The sequence below is a fragment of the Oncorhynchus gorbuscha genome, linkage group LG03 (assembly GCF_021184085.1).
Source record: "Oncorhynchus gorbuscha isolate QuinsamMale2020 ecotype Even-year linkage group LG03, OgorEven_v1.0, whole genome shotgun sequence".
Classification (NCBI taxonomy): Eukaryota; Metazoa; Chordata; class Actinopteri; order Salmoniformes; family Salmonidae; genus Oncorhynchus; species Oncorhynchus gorbuscha.
Window position 1 is genome coordinate 57,022,497 of NC_060175.1, and position 16,598 is coordinate 57,039,094.

The following is a 16,598-nucleotide window of genomic DNA, read 5'->3' on the forward strand; positions in this document are numbered from 1 at the left end:
AGATCCTTTTCCGGTAACATGAAGGTAACATGGAGGCATATCTAAAATGACTTCTAAAGGAGTTTACAGGTTTATTAACTGTATTTAGTTTATAGATTCTTTATAAAAATTATAATGAACTGTTATAATTTGTGATAGCACTTCATAATAACTCCAAGTAATAAATCATTACTCTATTCCTAATATGTATAATATAGGTCCCTTTTATACAATGGGTGGTTCTAATCTGAGTGCTGATTGGTTAAAACCGCATTCCAGCCGATGTCCATTCCACAAGTTACTACCGGCTAAATCTATGACTTCAAAATGCCCATTTACTCCGTTCCATCTGACTGCGCAAACCACTGTCTTGTCAGCCAGCCAGGCAATTTAAAAACTTGATTTCCACTATAAAAATAAAGATGGCGTCGTAGAACACGACCGTCGTTTAACATTCTCCCAACCAATTTCGTGATTATTTTGTGTGTTTTGTGTAACTTCTTTTTTTACTTGTGTACATAATGTTGCTGCTTCTGTCTCTTATGACGGAAAATAACTTCTGGACATCAGAAAAGCGATTAGTCACCGCAGACTTTGCGTGAAGAAAAGACGCCGGAAATCTGGGATCCTGGCTAACGTGCAATCGTTAGAAAATAAAATTGATGACCTACTATTAAGATTATCCTACCAACGGGACATTAAAACTGTTATATCTTATGTTTCACCGGGACGTGGCTGAACGAAGAAACAGACAATATAGAGCGGGCGGGATTTTCAGAGACGCTACCTCTGGTAAGACGAGGGGTGGGGGTGTGTGTCTTTTTGTCAATAACAGCTGGTGCACGATGTCTAATATTAAAGAAGTCTCGAGGTATTGTACAGCTAGCACAGGTAGAGTACAGCTAGCACAGACTGGAATATGTTCCAGGATTCACACAATGGCATTGAGGAATACACCCCCTCAGTCATCGGCTTCATCAATAAGTGCATCAATGAAGTCGTCACCACAGTGACTGTACGTACATATCCCAACCAGAAGCCATGGATTGCAGGCAACATCCGCATAGAGCTAAAGGATAGAGTTGCTGCTTTCAAGCAGTGAGAGACTAATCCGGACGCTTATAAGAAATCCCGCTGTGCCCTCAGACGAACCATCAAACAAAGCGAAGCGTCAATACAGGATTAAGATTGAATCCTACTACACCGGCTCTGACGCTTGTCGGATGTGGCAGGGCTTGAAATCCATTACGGACTACAAAGGGAAACCCAGACGCGAGCTTCCCGCTAAATGCCTTTTATGCTCCCTTCGAGGCAAGCAACACTGAAGCATGCACGAGAGCACCAGCTGTTCTGGATGACTGTGTGATAACGCTCTCAGTAGCAGATGTGAACAAAACCTTTAAACAGGTCAACATTCACAAAGCCGCTGGGCCAGACGGATTACCAGGACGTGTACTCAAAACATGCGTGGACCCACTGTCAGGTGTCTTCACTGACATTTTCAACCTCTCCCTGACCGTGTCTGTAATACCCACATGTTTCAAGCAGACCACCATAGTGCCTGTGCCCAAGGAAGCGAAGGTAACCTGCCTAAATGATTACCTCCCCGTGGCACTCACGGCGGTAGCCATGAAGTGCTTTGAAAGGCTGGTCTTGGCTCACATCAACAGCATCCACCCGGACACCCTAGACCCACTCCAATTTGCATACCGCCCCAACAGATCCACAGATTATGCAATCTCAATCACACTCCACACTGCCCTTTCTCACCTAGACAAAATAAACGCCTATGTGAGAATGTTGTTAATCGACTATAGCTCAGCGTTCAACACCATAGTTCCCACGAAGCTCATCACTAAGCTAGGACCCTGGGACTAAACACCTCCCTCTGCAACTGGATCCTGGACTTCCTGACGGGCCGCCCCCAGGTGGTAAGAGTAGACAACAACACGTCTGCCACGCTGATCCTTAAAACTGGGGCCCCTCAGCGGTGTGTACTTAGTCCCCTCCAGTATTCCCTGCTCACGCACGACTGCGTGGCGAAACACGACTCCAAGACCATCATTAAGTTTGCTGATGACACAACAGTGGTAGGCCTGATCACTGACAACAATGAGTACCTCTGTGGAGATGGGAGAACCTTCCAGAAGGACAACCATCTCTGCAGCACTCCACCAATCAGGCCTTTATGGTAGAGTAGCCAGACAGAAGCCTCTCCTCAGTAAAAGGCACATGACAGCCCAATTGGAGTTTGCCAAAAGGACTCTGAGAGCATAAGAAACAAGATTCTCTATTCTATTCTGAAGAAAAAAAGATTAAACCCTTTGGTCTGAATGACAAGCGTCACGTCTAGAGGAAACCTGGGACCATCCCTAAGGTGATGCATGGTGGTGGTAGCATCATGCTGTGGGGATGTTTTTCAGCGGCAGGGACTGGGACACCAGTCAGAATCGAGGGGAAGATGAATGGAGCTAAGTACAGATTGATCCTTGACCGCTGGGGTAAAAGTTTACCTTCCAACAGGACAACGACCCTAAGCACACAGCCAAGACAACAGGAGTCTCGGAATGTCCTTGAGTGGCACTGCCAGATCCCGGACTTGATTTTGATCGAACATCTCTGGAGAGAACTGAAAATAGCTGTGCAGCGATGCTCCCCATCCAACGTGACAGAGCTTGAGAGGATTTTCAGAGAAGAATGGGAGAAATTCCCCAAATACAGGTGTGCCTAGCATGTGGTGCCATACCCAAGAATACTCGAGGCTGTAATTGCTGCCAAAGGTGCTTCAACAAGGTACAGAGTAAATGGTCTGAATACTTATGTAAATGTTTTTTTAATTTTAATACATTTTGTAAAAATGGTTTTGCTTTGTCATTATGGGGTATTGTATTTAGATTAAAGAGGGGGGGGAACAACTATTGAAACTATTTTAGAATTAGGCTGTAAAATAACAAAATGTGGAAAAAGTCAAAGGGTATGAATACTTTCCGAATGAGCTGTAGATATAGAACAAAAATACTGGGACGTGCTTCTGGCAACCAAACTGATAGAATGAACGTCCAGCTGGCTTGGGTAGCAACTCTAGATTTGTGTCAGGACTATACCTTGTGTAAGGATGAAATAGTATGAATAAATGTATTTAAAAAAATGACAATATGTAAATCATTATTTGAATATGTTGGTGACCCATTGAATAAAAGTGACAATGCCTGAGAGGCCGGTGTTTGGAGGATATATTGGCAGGGTTCGCCGGCCCTCGGCTTCATCTCGGTCATAACAACACCTGTGCCAATATATCCCCCAAACACCGTCTTCTCTGGCAATTATCACTTAAATAAACGTTTTACCAAACATTTGTTAGGTCTTGTTGCATGGCATCATCTAATGTGTGGGCTTTTATTTTTAAAAAGATGGACATTGGTAGTCATTCCAGTAACTACCTGATGCTCCTTCAGATCTCAAAATAGAACATATCAATGGTAAAGTAATAAGCATACAACACGGGATGTTAAAGGAAATATATTGAAACATTGTATTTTCAAAAACTGTAGTGGACTTGAGGAAGAGTTGTAATGTAAATGTTTTGCTAATGTTGTCAACCTCGCAAACGCGATCTAATCATAAAACAGGGAGATGTAGCCGACAGACAACAGCTGGCCGGACTGGACCATTTTTCTCTCTAGATGTTTATTCCCTCATTAGTGCTTTTAATTGCATACTATTTTCACACATGGCTTTGTTTGGCTGCACCTTTACTGGGCATTTAAAGGTAGTAACTCTTTAAATGTACTGGGATAGTTCAGCAAAATATTGTATTCAGATATTTGTTTCCTTACCTCATAAATATTTAATTATTAGGGCTAGGGTCTAGTTTCCTGAATTTACACCTGTAAGACGTGCCCAAAGTAAACTGCCTGATACTCAGGCCCAGAATCCAGGATATGCACATAATGGGTTGCATTGGATAGAAATCACTCTGAAGTTTCGAAAACTGTTAAAATACTGTCTGAGACTATAACAGAATTGATATGGCAGACAAAAATCAGAAGAAAATCAGACCAGAAATGTTTTTTGGAGCCCACTTCTCTTATTATGGAAACCTATTGTTTCTATGTAACTCTGTTACCCAGATTGCAATTCCAATGGCTTCCACTAGATGTCAACAGTCTTTATTTAAGGTTTCAGGCATGTTTTTTGAAAAACGAACAAGTATTTGGAGTTTTCGTTAGTGGACCACCTGAAGCAAATCGGTCTTTTGGCGCGCGAGGGAGAGGGTGCGCACAAATTTCCTATTGACAATACTACTTTCCGTGTGAAATACTATAGTTTATTTACATTCTAGAGTACCTGAGGATTAAATAGAAATGTTGTTTGACTTGTTTGGACGAAGTTTACTGGTGGTCTTTTGGACTCCTTTGGCTGCATGTTGAACGAGTGGATTACTGAAATCAATGGTGCCAACTAAACAGACTTCTTGGGATATAAAGAAGTATTTTATCGAACAAATGACCAGTCATGTTGTAGCGGGACCCTTGGAATTGCAAACAGAGGACGATCTTCAAAGGTAAGTGATTTATTTAATCGCTATTTGTAATTTTGTGAAGCCGGTGCTGGTTGAAAAATATGTTGATGTGGGGCACTGTCAACAGATAATTGCATGGTATGCTTTTGCCGTAAAGCCCTTTTGAAATCTGACAACGCAGTTAGATTAACAAGAAGTTAAGCTTTTAAATAATATAAGACACTTGTTTTGTCATGAATGTTTAATTTTACGAATATTATTTTGAATTGCAGCCTTCCAATTTCACCGGATGTTGTCCGCAGGTGTCCCGCTGACGGAGCACCTAGCCCTAAGATAAAATATTTATTAACCATTGATATATTCTAGGGGCCACTTTGAGACCATAAGGAGAATCATGTACTCCTGATAGAAATTACATTGGCCACTCAAAGGATTAATATAATTTAGTAGCCCACTCCAGACAAAAATACTTCATTAACCTGTTGCGACTCTAGGGGCAGTATTTTCATTTTTGGGAAAAAAATGTTCCCGTTTCAGACGGGGTATTTTGTCAGGACAAGATACTAGAGTATGCATATAATTGATTTTGGATAGAAAACACTCTAATGTTTCCAAAACTGTAAAGATATTGTCTGTGAGTATAACAGAACTGATGTTGCAGGTGAAAGCCTGAGAAAAATCCAATCCGGAAGTGCCCCATATTTTGAAAGCGCTGCGTGCCAATGAGTCCCCATTGAGCTGTGAATGTGCTATGAACCAGTTTACACTTTCTACTTATTCCCCAAGGTGTCTACAGCATCGTGACGTAGTTTTACGCATTGATGTTGAAGAATACCTGTAGGGGGATACATTGCGCAAGTGGTCACATGATGCTACCGGAGAAAATCTTGCGTAAAGTACAGAGGTAGCCATTATTCCAATCGCTTCTACTGAGAAACCAATTGTCCCGGTGGATATAGTATCGAATAGATATTTGAAAAACACCTTTAGGATTGATTCTAAACAACGTTTGGCATGTTTCTGTCGATATTATGGAGCTAATTTGGTCAATTTCTCAGCCAAACATGAAGAACAAACTGAGCTATTTCGCCTACAAAAATAATATTTTGGAAAAAAATGAACTTTGGCTATCTACCTGGAAGTCTCGTGAGTGAAAACATCCGAAGTTCATCAAAGGTAAACGATTGAATTTGATTGCTTTTCTGAGTTTCGTGACAAGGTTGCCTGCTGCTAGGAAGGCATAATGCTATGCTAGGCTATCGATAAACTTACACAAATGCTTGTCTAGCTTTGGCTGTAAAGCATATTTTGAAAATCTGAGATGACAGGGTGATTAACATAAGGCTAAGCTGTGTTCCAATATATTTCACTTGTGATTTTCATGAATAGGAAGATTTTCTAGGAAGATTTATGTCCGTTGCGTTATGCTAATTAGTGTCAGATGATGACAAGGGTCCCGTTCATGGGATGGGGTGTCACTAGAGGCTAATGATCTCATGAATCATTATTAAATACTTTAAAAGTTGATTATAAATGTGTGAACAACTTGGTTACTAACATTTGAAAATGTGGGAGTGATGATTAAGAAATGATGAATAAACTATTTACTAATCCATTATAAATGCTTTATTACGTGGAGTAATTATAAAGTGTTAACAAGTTTGTGTGATTGTTGGTTTGGTTTTTGCCAAATAGTGATATTATTTCACCAGTTAAGTTAATGTAAGAGCACAGACTTTCTAAACCCAGAGGTGCAACATCGTGAGACTTCCAGGAACGCTTGCGAAGCAGACCAACCCGGGGTTTGTTTCACTTCTTTAATTGACTTCCCATTCTGCCTTAGTTATTTCTCGAAATCTAAAGGCACAACCTAGATTTGAGTCTTAAGTAGTTGAACATCTTATTACTCCAACCTTGTGAAATTATCAAGGGTGTGTACAGGAGGCGAAGTCAGGTGCAGGAGAACAGAGTGTCGTGAACATTTACATTACATTTAAGTCATTTAGCAGACGCTCTTATCCAGAGCGACTTACAAATTGGTGCATTCACCTTATGACATCCAGTGGAACAGTCACTTTACAATAGTGCATCTAAATCTTAAAGGGGGGGGTGAGAAGGATTACTTATCCTATCCTAGGTATTCCTTAAAGAGGTGGGGTTTCAGGTGTCTCCGGAAGGTGGTGATTGACTCCGCTGTCCTGGCGTCGTGAGGGAGTTTGTTCCACCATTGGGGGGCCAGAGCAGCGAACAGTTTTGACTGGGCTGAGCGGGAACTGTACTTCCTCAGTGGTAGGGAGGCGAGCAGGCCAGAGGTGGATGAACGCAGTGCCCTTGTTTGGGTGTAGGGCCTGATCAGAGCCTGGAGGTACTGAGATGCCGTTCCCCTCACAGCTCCGTAGGCAAGCACCATGGTCTTGTAGCGGATGCGAGCTTCAACTGGAAGCCAGTGGAGAGAGCGGAGGAGCGGGGTGACGTGAGAGAACTTGGGAACTTGGGAAGGTTGAACACCAGACGGGCTGCGGCATTCTGGATGAGTTGTAGGGGTTTAATGGCACAGGCAGGGAGCCCAGCCAACAGCGCCAACAGGCGCACTTGAATTCCGTTCCACAAAATACAGCACATAAAAACAATAACGTGCCAAAAACAAGGAACATGGCAAAAGTAAAGCGCCTGACAATAATCCACATCACAAACAAACAATTACACACAAAGACATGGAGGGGAAACAGAGGACTAAATACATGGAGTAATTATGGAATGAAAACCAGGTGTGTAATGGGACGAGACAAAACCAATGGAAAATGAGAAATGGAGCGGAGATGGCTCGAAAGACGGTGACGTCGATCGCTCAACGCCGCCCGAACAAGAAGAGGAGCTGACTTCGGTGGAAGTCGTGACAGAAAGTGACAAACTGACACATTTTCAAATGTCCTTTTTTTCTCAAAAACAACTTTATATCAAAGGAGTGCCTTTGATTTGATGACCTGCACATTCATAGTTTTGCGTGAGAAGACGGTTAGACCTGATGACATGTTTCTGCCCATGACATTGCCTAGAAGCGTGATCGGGGATTTCTATTGGAGAAGCAGTTTCTACCTATCTTCATACTGTACTGTCTTTACTTTGCCTTGTCAATGGAAAAGACAGAACATTCTGCAGTTATACCCTGCATTTATTTATTTATTTAAAAAAATATATGTTTTTACTTCTTTTTTTTAAATACATCTTTCCTTGGCTTATCTACATAACATGATCTGGTCATAGCCTGAATCTTCCCGTACTTCCTGCATCTAACTGAATAACATCACTTTATCACTCTCTCTCTCCCTCTCTATCTGACTACTTCTCCAGACCAGGGGAGCGAGGCCTCCTCTCATACGGAACAGGCAAATGTTGCACTTTTACAGTCAATTATTACTTTACTGTTTCCCATTCTGAACAACAGACTCTTTCGGTCATAAAAATGCAATAAAAATGCAATACTGAGAGAAAAAGAAGAGAGGCTTTGGAATTTTAAAAACATTTTAATTAGAAATGTGATTTTGTATAAAAATAACTGGACATGCTCCACACACTTCATTAGTTTTCAATAGGTTTTACAAATACATAGTCAGATAGTCAGGCACTGTTTATTTTTTGTTCACATTTTTCCCTTTTCAGTTTTGTCAGGACATAAAAGCAGACATCATCAATCTATTTAATAACATACATTAACTAATTTCGTCAGCACTCAAATCATTTTATTTCTGCAACACAACTGGTGTTCAAAGTAATACAGAGGGATAGATAAAAAAGAAGCATTGGATTCACATCACAAGTGACCTCACAATTTTTCCCTAGAAAAACTAAAGGGCTGCTCAGATTTACAGAACCCACCTCTGATATAAACTATATATACAAAAGAATGTGGACAACCCTTGAAATGAGTGGATTTGGCTATTTCAGCCCCACCCGTTGCTGACAGGTGTATACAATTGCGCGCACAGCCATGCAATCATCATAGACAAACATTAGCAGTAGAATGAACATACTGAAGAGCCCAGTGACTTTCAATGTGGCACCGTCATGGGATGCCACCTTTACAAAAAGGCATTTGTAAAATTTCTGCCCTGCTAGAGCGGCCCCAGTCAACTGTAAGTGCTGTTATTGTGAAGTGGAAACGTCTAGGAGTAACAACGGCTCAGCCTCGAAGTGGTAGGCCACACAAGCTCACAGAACGTGACCGCTGAGTGCTGAAGCACTACCAAGTTCCAAACTGCCTCTGGAAGCAACGTCAGCACAAGTACTGTTCATGAAATGGGTTTCCATGGCCAAGCAGTGACACACATAAGCCTAAGATCACCATGCGCAATGCCAAGTGTCGGCTGGAGTGGTGTAAAGCTTGCTGCCATAGGACTGGAGCAGTGGAAAAGAGTTCTCTGGAGTGATGAATCTTGCTTCACCATCTGGCAGTCCAACGGACAAATCTGGGTTTGGCGGTTGCCAGGAGAACGCTACCTGCCTGGATGCATAGTGCCAAATTCAAAGATTGGTGGAGGAGGAATAACAGTCTGGGGCTATTTTTCATGGTTCGGGCTAGGCCCCTTAGTTCCAGTGATGGGAAATCTTAACGCTACAGCACACAATGACTTACTAGATTATTCTGTGCTTCCAATTTTGTGGCAACAGTTTGGGGAAGGCCCTTTCCTGTTTCAGCCTGACAAATGGTTTGTTGAAACTAGTATGGAAGACCTTGACTAGCCTGCACAGAGCCCTGACCTCAACCCGCCAGGCCTAATCGCCCAACATCAGTGACCTACCTCACTCATGCTCTTGTGGCTGAATTGAAGCAAGTCCTCGAAGCAATGTTCCAACATCTAGTGGAAAGCCGTCCCAGAAGAGCATAGGCTGTTACAGGAGCAAAGGGGGGACCAACCCCATATTAATGACCATGATTTTCGAACGAGATGTTCGACGATCAGGTGTCCATATACTTTTGGTCATATATTGTATTTATTCAGAGAGCTGAAGGCGACTGAAATGAGTACTGGATCCTTTTGCATTTTGTCTTGAGTAGGTTATTTTCTGCAGCTTGAGGCATCAGTCATAAAGTATACGAACATATCCCTGAAGCATTTTACAGACCATGACAGTCCTCAGAGATGACATTTTTTTGGTGTGATGAATTAGTCTCTTGATGGATATCATCTTGGGTTGAATGAATACTGCGTGGCAACTCGCCAGTGCATACTTTATCTCCATTTTAATGGATTTAGATCTCTACAACTTAGCTGTACCTTGAGTAAAAGGACAATTGTATTTAGTAGTGGTGTGTTATCCCATGTGGACTGGGCACTGGTAGGTGTATGGAGCTTAAATAAATCATATCAATCAATGAAAACCTCTATGTGTGACCAATAGTATAGCTGGTGGAAATGGATTGGGGTCAGCTATGGTATTTCACTGTAGGGCCTTACTTTAGGGGCCTCACTTTAGGACAAATAAACAAAGATCAATCACTAGACCAGTTTGGAGAATACGTACAATAGGCTCAGGCCCAAACAATGGGAACGACACTGCAACATAGTTTGAACGCATTCTAAATATATATTTTTTTTTACAACACAACACAGCATGTTCAAACTGGCATGCTTAAAATCAATAATGACCATATTCTTTGTTGTCAACATCATTATATTTTTTTTATGATGGAGTACAAGTATCCTGCATTGTTGGAATAATTTTTTCCATCCAGTATTTAAAAAAAAACTGGAATACTTTTAGAAGTATATCTTTTAACAATTACATGATTTAAAGTCTTCCTAGACATTTAAGGACGGACCACTCTTAAACTGGTGTTTCTGCAACTTCCCGAAGCACTGAGAGCAATATCACTTACTGTTGACAACACTGGCAGACTACAAAATTGCGAATTGCACACACCTAAACAGATTCTTTCAATTGTCAGCTTGAGATGGGAAGTCATAGTGAAAGAGAAGGTAACGCAGAAATGTAAACAACAAGAAGGGATTAGAAGCCCCATCCTGCATGAATCCTCTCTGTACTCTGGACTCTGCCCAGGAGGGAAGTGTTTGTCTAGTCTGCCATGGCCAACACAAGATGGAACATCACAATTATACTGTATTTGTTCTGTTGGGGTCCCCTGAGGGTCCCTTCCTGCATCTCTGTTTGTCTTTTCTCCGTCCTTAACAATGGCTACTCCCTATGAAATTCTTTAGTGATCCTCACATGTCCCATGTCAATTTTCTTGCTCTATTTTCCTCCCCCATTTACACTGCATAAGAAAATGTTCCACGAGGTGACCATCCTGAGCAATGATGATGGCCTTCCTCTCCTAGATTGCATGGTTGCTGTAGCTGATGTATGTTTGTTTTGTGGTGAAAGCTGAAAGAGAAGAGAAAGAAGGAGATGAGATCAACGCAGAGACAAGGTCAGCGCAACATCAAAGTTATTGCTGTACTGTATGCACTGTGGTTTGTAAGTAGTGGTGCAGAATTTCTACTTTGTGCTTAGTACATTGACAGGTGGATATCAATGATGACATATCCAGAAACATAAATTATGTTATATCCACCTAAGAGTAAATACCATGTCGTTTCAGCTACAGGTTGGACCAAGTTTCATATATAGATGTATCTGTAGGTACACTGAGTATACAAAACATTATGAACACCTGCTCTTTCCATGACATAGACTGACCAGGTGAATTCAGGTGAAAGCAATGATCCCTTACTGATGTCACTTGTTAAATCCACTTCTATCAGTGTAGATGAAGGGGATGAGACGGGTTAAAGAAGGATTTTTAAGCCTTGAGACAATTGAGACATGGATTATGTACTTATGTGTGCAATTCAGAGGGTGAATGAGCAAGACAAAAAATTGAAGTGCCTTTGAACGGGGTATGGCAGTTGGTGCCTGGTGCACAAGTTTGTGTCAAGAACTGAAACGCTGCTGGGTTCTTCACAATCAACAGTTTCCCGTTTGTATCAATAAATGTCCACCACCCAAAGGATACCCAGCCAACTTGACACAAATGTGGGAAGCATTTCAGTAAACATGAGCCAGCATATTTTGGAACGCTTTTGACAGCTTGTAGAGTCCATGCACTGAAAAATTGAGGATGTTCTGAAGGAGGGAGGAATCAATATTAGGAAGGTGTTCTTAATGTATGGAATACTCAGTGTATGTGTTTGAACAGTCGTGTGTGTGTACATTAAAATAACATCAAATTGGTCAAAAATACAGTGGTCAATAAAGTCCATTGTTCATATTGTAAATTACTTTTGTAGCTGGAAATGGCAGATTTTTTTTATGGAATATCTACATAGGTGGAAAGAGGCCCATTATCAGCAACCACCAGTCCTGTGTTCCAATGGCAAGTGGTGTTGGCTAATCCAAGTTTATCATTTTAAAAGGCTGATTGATGATTAGAAAACCCTTTTGCAATTATGTTAGCACAGTTGAAAACTGTTGTTCTGATTAAAGAAGCAATAAAACTGGCCTTTAGACTAAAAAATAAAGAAGAACCAAGGCACTTTCCATATAATTAATTAAAATGCCTTTAATTGTATGGCATGTTCAATAGAATCAAAGTTTTAAGAAATCTGACGCGTTTCAGCTGCATGACTAATACAATGTCCTCTTTTGAACAGCTTTTCCAATTAGCCCTAATTGGAAGAGGGAGTGGTTACAAAATTGATTGGACACACCTAGTTAGCAATACTATACATTAAAAAGTGAAATACTGTAGCTATGTTGTCAAAAAATTAAACTCCAAGCTAGAAGTATCAGAACGCATAGAAAGGTAGTTCTAACCTTAAATATGACTGGGAGAAGTGTCAAGAATAAGAAAGCAATATGTTACATAGTACACTAGAACACAGCAAACATGAACAACAACAGTGTCACGTTCTGTCCATCGTTCGTATGTGTTTTCCTTGTTTTAGTGTTGGTCAGGACGTGAGCTGGGTGGGCATTCTATGTTGTGTGTCTGGTTTGTCTATTTCTATGTTTGGCCTGATATGGTTCTCAGAGGCAGGTATTAGTCATTGTCTCTGATTGGGAACCATATTTAGGTAGACTGTTTTGTGTTGGGTTTTGTGGGTGATTGTTCCTGTCTCCGTGTTTGCACCAGATAGGACTGTTTAGGTTTTCACTTTTCTTCTTTTGTATAGTCTGTTCATGTGTTCATGTCTTTATTAAAAACATGAATAACCACCACGCTGCATTTTGGTCCGCCTCTCTTTCACCAGAAGAAAACCCTTACAGAATCACCCACCAACCAAGGACCAAGCGGCGTGGTAAACAGAGGCAGCAGCAACAGCAGGAGAAGCGACAGAGGCAGCAGCAGCAGTGGGAGAGGCAGCACTATTTGGATAAATGGACTTGGGAGGAGATCCTTGACGGAAAAGGACCCTGGGCAGAGCCAGGGGAATATTGCCACCCCAAAGCCGAGCTGGAGGCAGCGAAAGCAGAGAGGCGGCATTATGAGGAGCTAGCATGGCAGAGCGGCTGGAAGCCCGAGAGGCACCCCCAAATTTCTTGGGCGGGCACAGGGAGAGTGTGGCAGAGTCTGGAGTCAGACCTGAGCCAACTCCCCCTGTTTACCGTAAGGAGCCATGGATGGAATTGGAGCAGTCGGCGAAGCAGAGTGCTGAGTCTGAGAGTGTGGAGGATGTATTGGACAGAGTAGAAAGAAAGCTATTGGTTTGGCATAGTATCCACGGCATACCAGTGCCAGCACCACGCATCAGGCCTACAGTGCGTCCCGCCTGTCCAGCGCTGCCGGAGCCGTCCTCCTCTCCAGCGCAGCCAGAGTCTCCCGCCTGTCCGGCGCTGTCAGAGCTACCGCCCCTTATGCCAGAGGCGCCAGAGCCCCTCATTCCAGAGGCACCAGTGCTCCTCAGTCCAGCGCTGCCAGAGCCTTTTTCTCCAGTCAGCCCAGCGCCGTCTGAGCTACCCGTCTGCCCTGCGCCGTCTGAGCTACCCGTCTGCCCTGCGCCGTCTGAGCTACCAGTCTGTCCAGCGCCGGCCAGTGCCGCCAGTCTGCCCAGCGCCGTCTGAGCTACCCGTCTGCTAAGCGCCGTCTGAGCTACCCGTCTGCCCAGCGCCGTCTGAGCTACCCGTCTGCCCAGCGCCGTCTGAGCTACCAGTCTGCCCAGCGCCGCCAGTGCCGCCAGTCTGCCCAGCGCCGCCAGTCTGCCCAGCGCTGCCAGTGCCGCCAGTCAGCCAGGATCCGCCAGTCTGCCAGGATCCGCCAGTCTGCCAGGATCCGCCAGTCAGCCAGGATCCGCCAGAACTGCCAGTCGGCCAGGATCTGCCAGAACTACCAGTCAGCCAGGATCCGCCAGAACTGCCAGGATCCGCCAGAACTGCCAGGATCCGCCAGAACTGCCAGGATCCGCCAGAACTGCCAGTCGGCCAGGATCCGCCAGTCGGCCAGGATCCGCCAGGATCTGCCAGTCAGGCCAGGATCTGCCATTCAGCCAGGATCCGCCAGTCTGCCAGGATCCACCAGTCAGCCAGGATCCGCCAGAAGCCAGTCAGCCAGGATCTGCCAGAACTGCCAGCCGGCCAGAACTGCCAGTCGGCCAGGATCTGCAAGTTGGCCAGGATCTGCTAGGGAGCCAGGATCTGCCAGTTGGCCAGGATCTGCCAGTCAGCCAGGATCAGTTAGATCCGCCATTCAGCCAGGATCCGCCAGTCTGCCATAATCCACCAGAAGCCAGTCAGCCAGGATCTGCCAGGATCTGCCAGTCGGCCAGGATCTGCCAGTCGGCCAGGATCTGCCAGTCAGCCAGGATCCTCCAGTCTGCCAGGATCAGTTAGATCCGCCATTCAGCCAGGATCCGCCAGAACTGCCAGTCAGCCAGGATCCGCCAGAACTGCAGTCTGCCAGGATCCGCCAGTTTGCCAGGATCCGCCAGAACTGCCAGGATCTGCCAGTCGGCCAGGATCTGCCAGTCGGCCAGGATCCGCCAGGATCGGCCAGGATCCGCTAGGACCTGCCAGTCGGCCAGGACCTGCCAGTCGGCCAGGATCTGCCAGTCGGCCAGGATCAGTTAGATCCGCCATTCAGCCAGGATCCGCCAGTCAGCCAGGATCTGCCAGAACTGCCAGTCGGCCAGGATCTGCCAGAACTGCCAGTCGGCCAGGATCTGCCAGTCGGCCAGGATCTGCCAGTCGGCCAGGATATGCCAGTCAGCCAGGATCCGCCAGGATATGCCAGTCGGCCAGGATATGCCAGTCGGCCAGGATATGCCAGTCGGCCAGGATCCGCCAGGATCTGCCAGTCAGCCAGGATCTGCCAGTCGGCCAGGATATGCCAGTCAGCCAGGATCCGCCAGGATCTGCCAGTCAGCCAGGATCTGCCAGTCGGCCAGGATCTGCCAGAACTACCAGTCAGCCAGGATCCGCCAGAACTGCCAGGATCCGCCAGAACTGCCAGGATCCGCCAGAACTGCCAGTCGGCCAGGATCCGCCAGTCGGCCAGGATCCGCCAGGATCTGCCAGTCAGGCCAGGATCTGCCAGTCGGCCAGGATCAGTTAGATCCGCCATTCAGCCAGGATCCGCCAGTCTGCCAGGATCCACCAGTCAGCCAGGATCCGCCAGTCGGCCAGGATATGCCAGTCGGCCAGGATCCGCCAGGATCTGCCAGTCGGCCAGGATCTGCCAGTCGGCCAGGATATGCCAGTCGGCCAGGATATGCCAGTCGGCCAGGATATGCCAGTCGGCCAGGATATGCCAGTCGGCCAGGATCCGCCAGGATCTGCCAGTCAGCCAGGATCTGCCAGTCGGCCAGGATCTGCCAGTCGGCCAGGATCTGCCAGTCAGCCAGGATCAGTTAGATCCGCCATTCAGCCAGGATCCGCCAGTCAGCCAGGATCCACCAGAAGCCAGTCAGCCAGAATCTGCCCGAACTGCCAGTCAGCCAGGATCTGCCAGTCGGCCAGGATCTGCCAGTCAGCCAGGATCCGCCAGTCTGCCAGGATCAGTTAGATCCGCCATTCAGCCAGGATCTGCCAGTCTGCCAGGATCCGCCAGTCTGCCAGGATCCGCCAGAACTACCAGTCAGCCAGGATCCACCAGAACTGCCAGTCTGCCAGGATCCGCCAGTCTGCCAGGATCCGCCAGTCTGCCAGGATCCCCCAGAACTGCCAGTCGGCCAGGATCCGCCAGTCGGCCAGGATCCGCCAGTTGGCCAGGATCCGCCAGTCTGCCAGGATCCGCCAGTCGGCCAGGATCCGCCAGAAATGCCAGTCGGCCAGGATCTGCCAGTCGGCCAGGATCAGTTAGATCTGCCATTCAGCCAGGATCCGCCAGTCTGCCAGGATCCACCAGAAGCCAGTCAGCCAGGATCTGCCAGAACTGCCAGTCGGCCAGGATCTGCCAGTCGGCCAGGATCTGCCAGTCGGCCAGGATCCGCCAGTCTGCCAGGATCAGTTAGATCCGCCATTCAGCCAGGATCCGCCAGTGTGCTAGGATCTGCCAGTCAGCCAGGATCCGCCAGTCTGCCAGGATCCACCAGTCAGCCAGGATCCGCCAGAACTACCAGTCGGCCAGGATCCGCCAGAACTGCCAGTCGGCCAGGATCCGCCAGTCTGCCAGGATCCGCCAGGATCTGCCAGTCGGCCAGGATCTGCCAGTCGGCCAGGATCCGCCGTCGGCCAGGAACCGCCAGGATCTGCCAGTCGGCCAGGATTTGCCAGTCGGCCAGGATCTGCCAGTCGGCCAGGACATGCCAGTCCGCCAGGATCAGTTAGATCCGCCATTCAGCCAGGATCCGCCAGTCTGCCAGGATCCACCAGTCAACCAGGATCCGCCAGAAGTGTCAGTCAGCCAGGATCTGCCAGATCTGCTAGTCAGCCAGGATCCGCCAGTATCTGCCAGTAAGCCAGGATCTGCCGGAACCACCAGCCAGCCAGGATCTGGTAGATCCATCAACCTGCCTGAGCTTCCTCTCACTCCCGAGCTTCCTCTCACTCCCGAGCTTCCTCTCACTCCCGAGCTTCCCCTCGGTCCCGAGCTTCCCCTCGGTCCTGAGCTACCTCAGTCCAGTGGGGCCTGTTGTTAGGTTTCCTAGGCCAAGGTTAGCGG

General features: G+C 46.2%; 1 protein-coding gene across 1 annotated transcript in view; it reads right to left on the reverse strand.

The window, feature by feature from the left end:
• Positions 1 to 9,070: 9,070 nt before the first annotated feature.
• LOC124031612 (metabotropic glutamate receptor 4-like) overlaps positions 9,071 to 16,598 on the reverse strand; it is a 390,640-nt gene continuing 383,112 nt past the window's right edge. Inside the window, exon 11 of the mRNA XM_046343076.1 lies at positions 9,071 to 10,885. Coding sequence (XP_046199032.1) covers positions 10,836 to 10,885 — 50 coding nt within the window. The 3' untranslated portion in view covers positions 9,071 to 10,835. The remainder of the gene's footprint in view (positions 10,886 to 16,598) is intronic.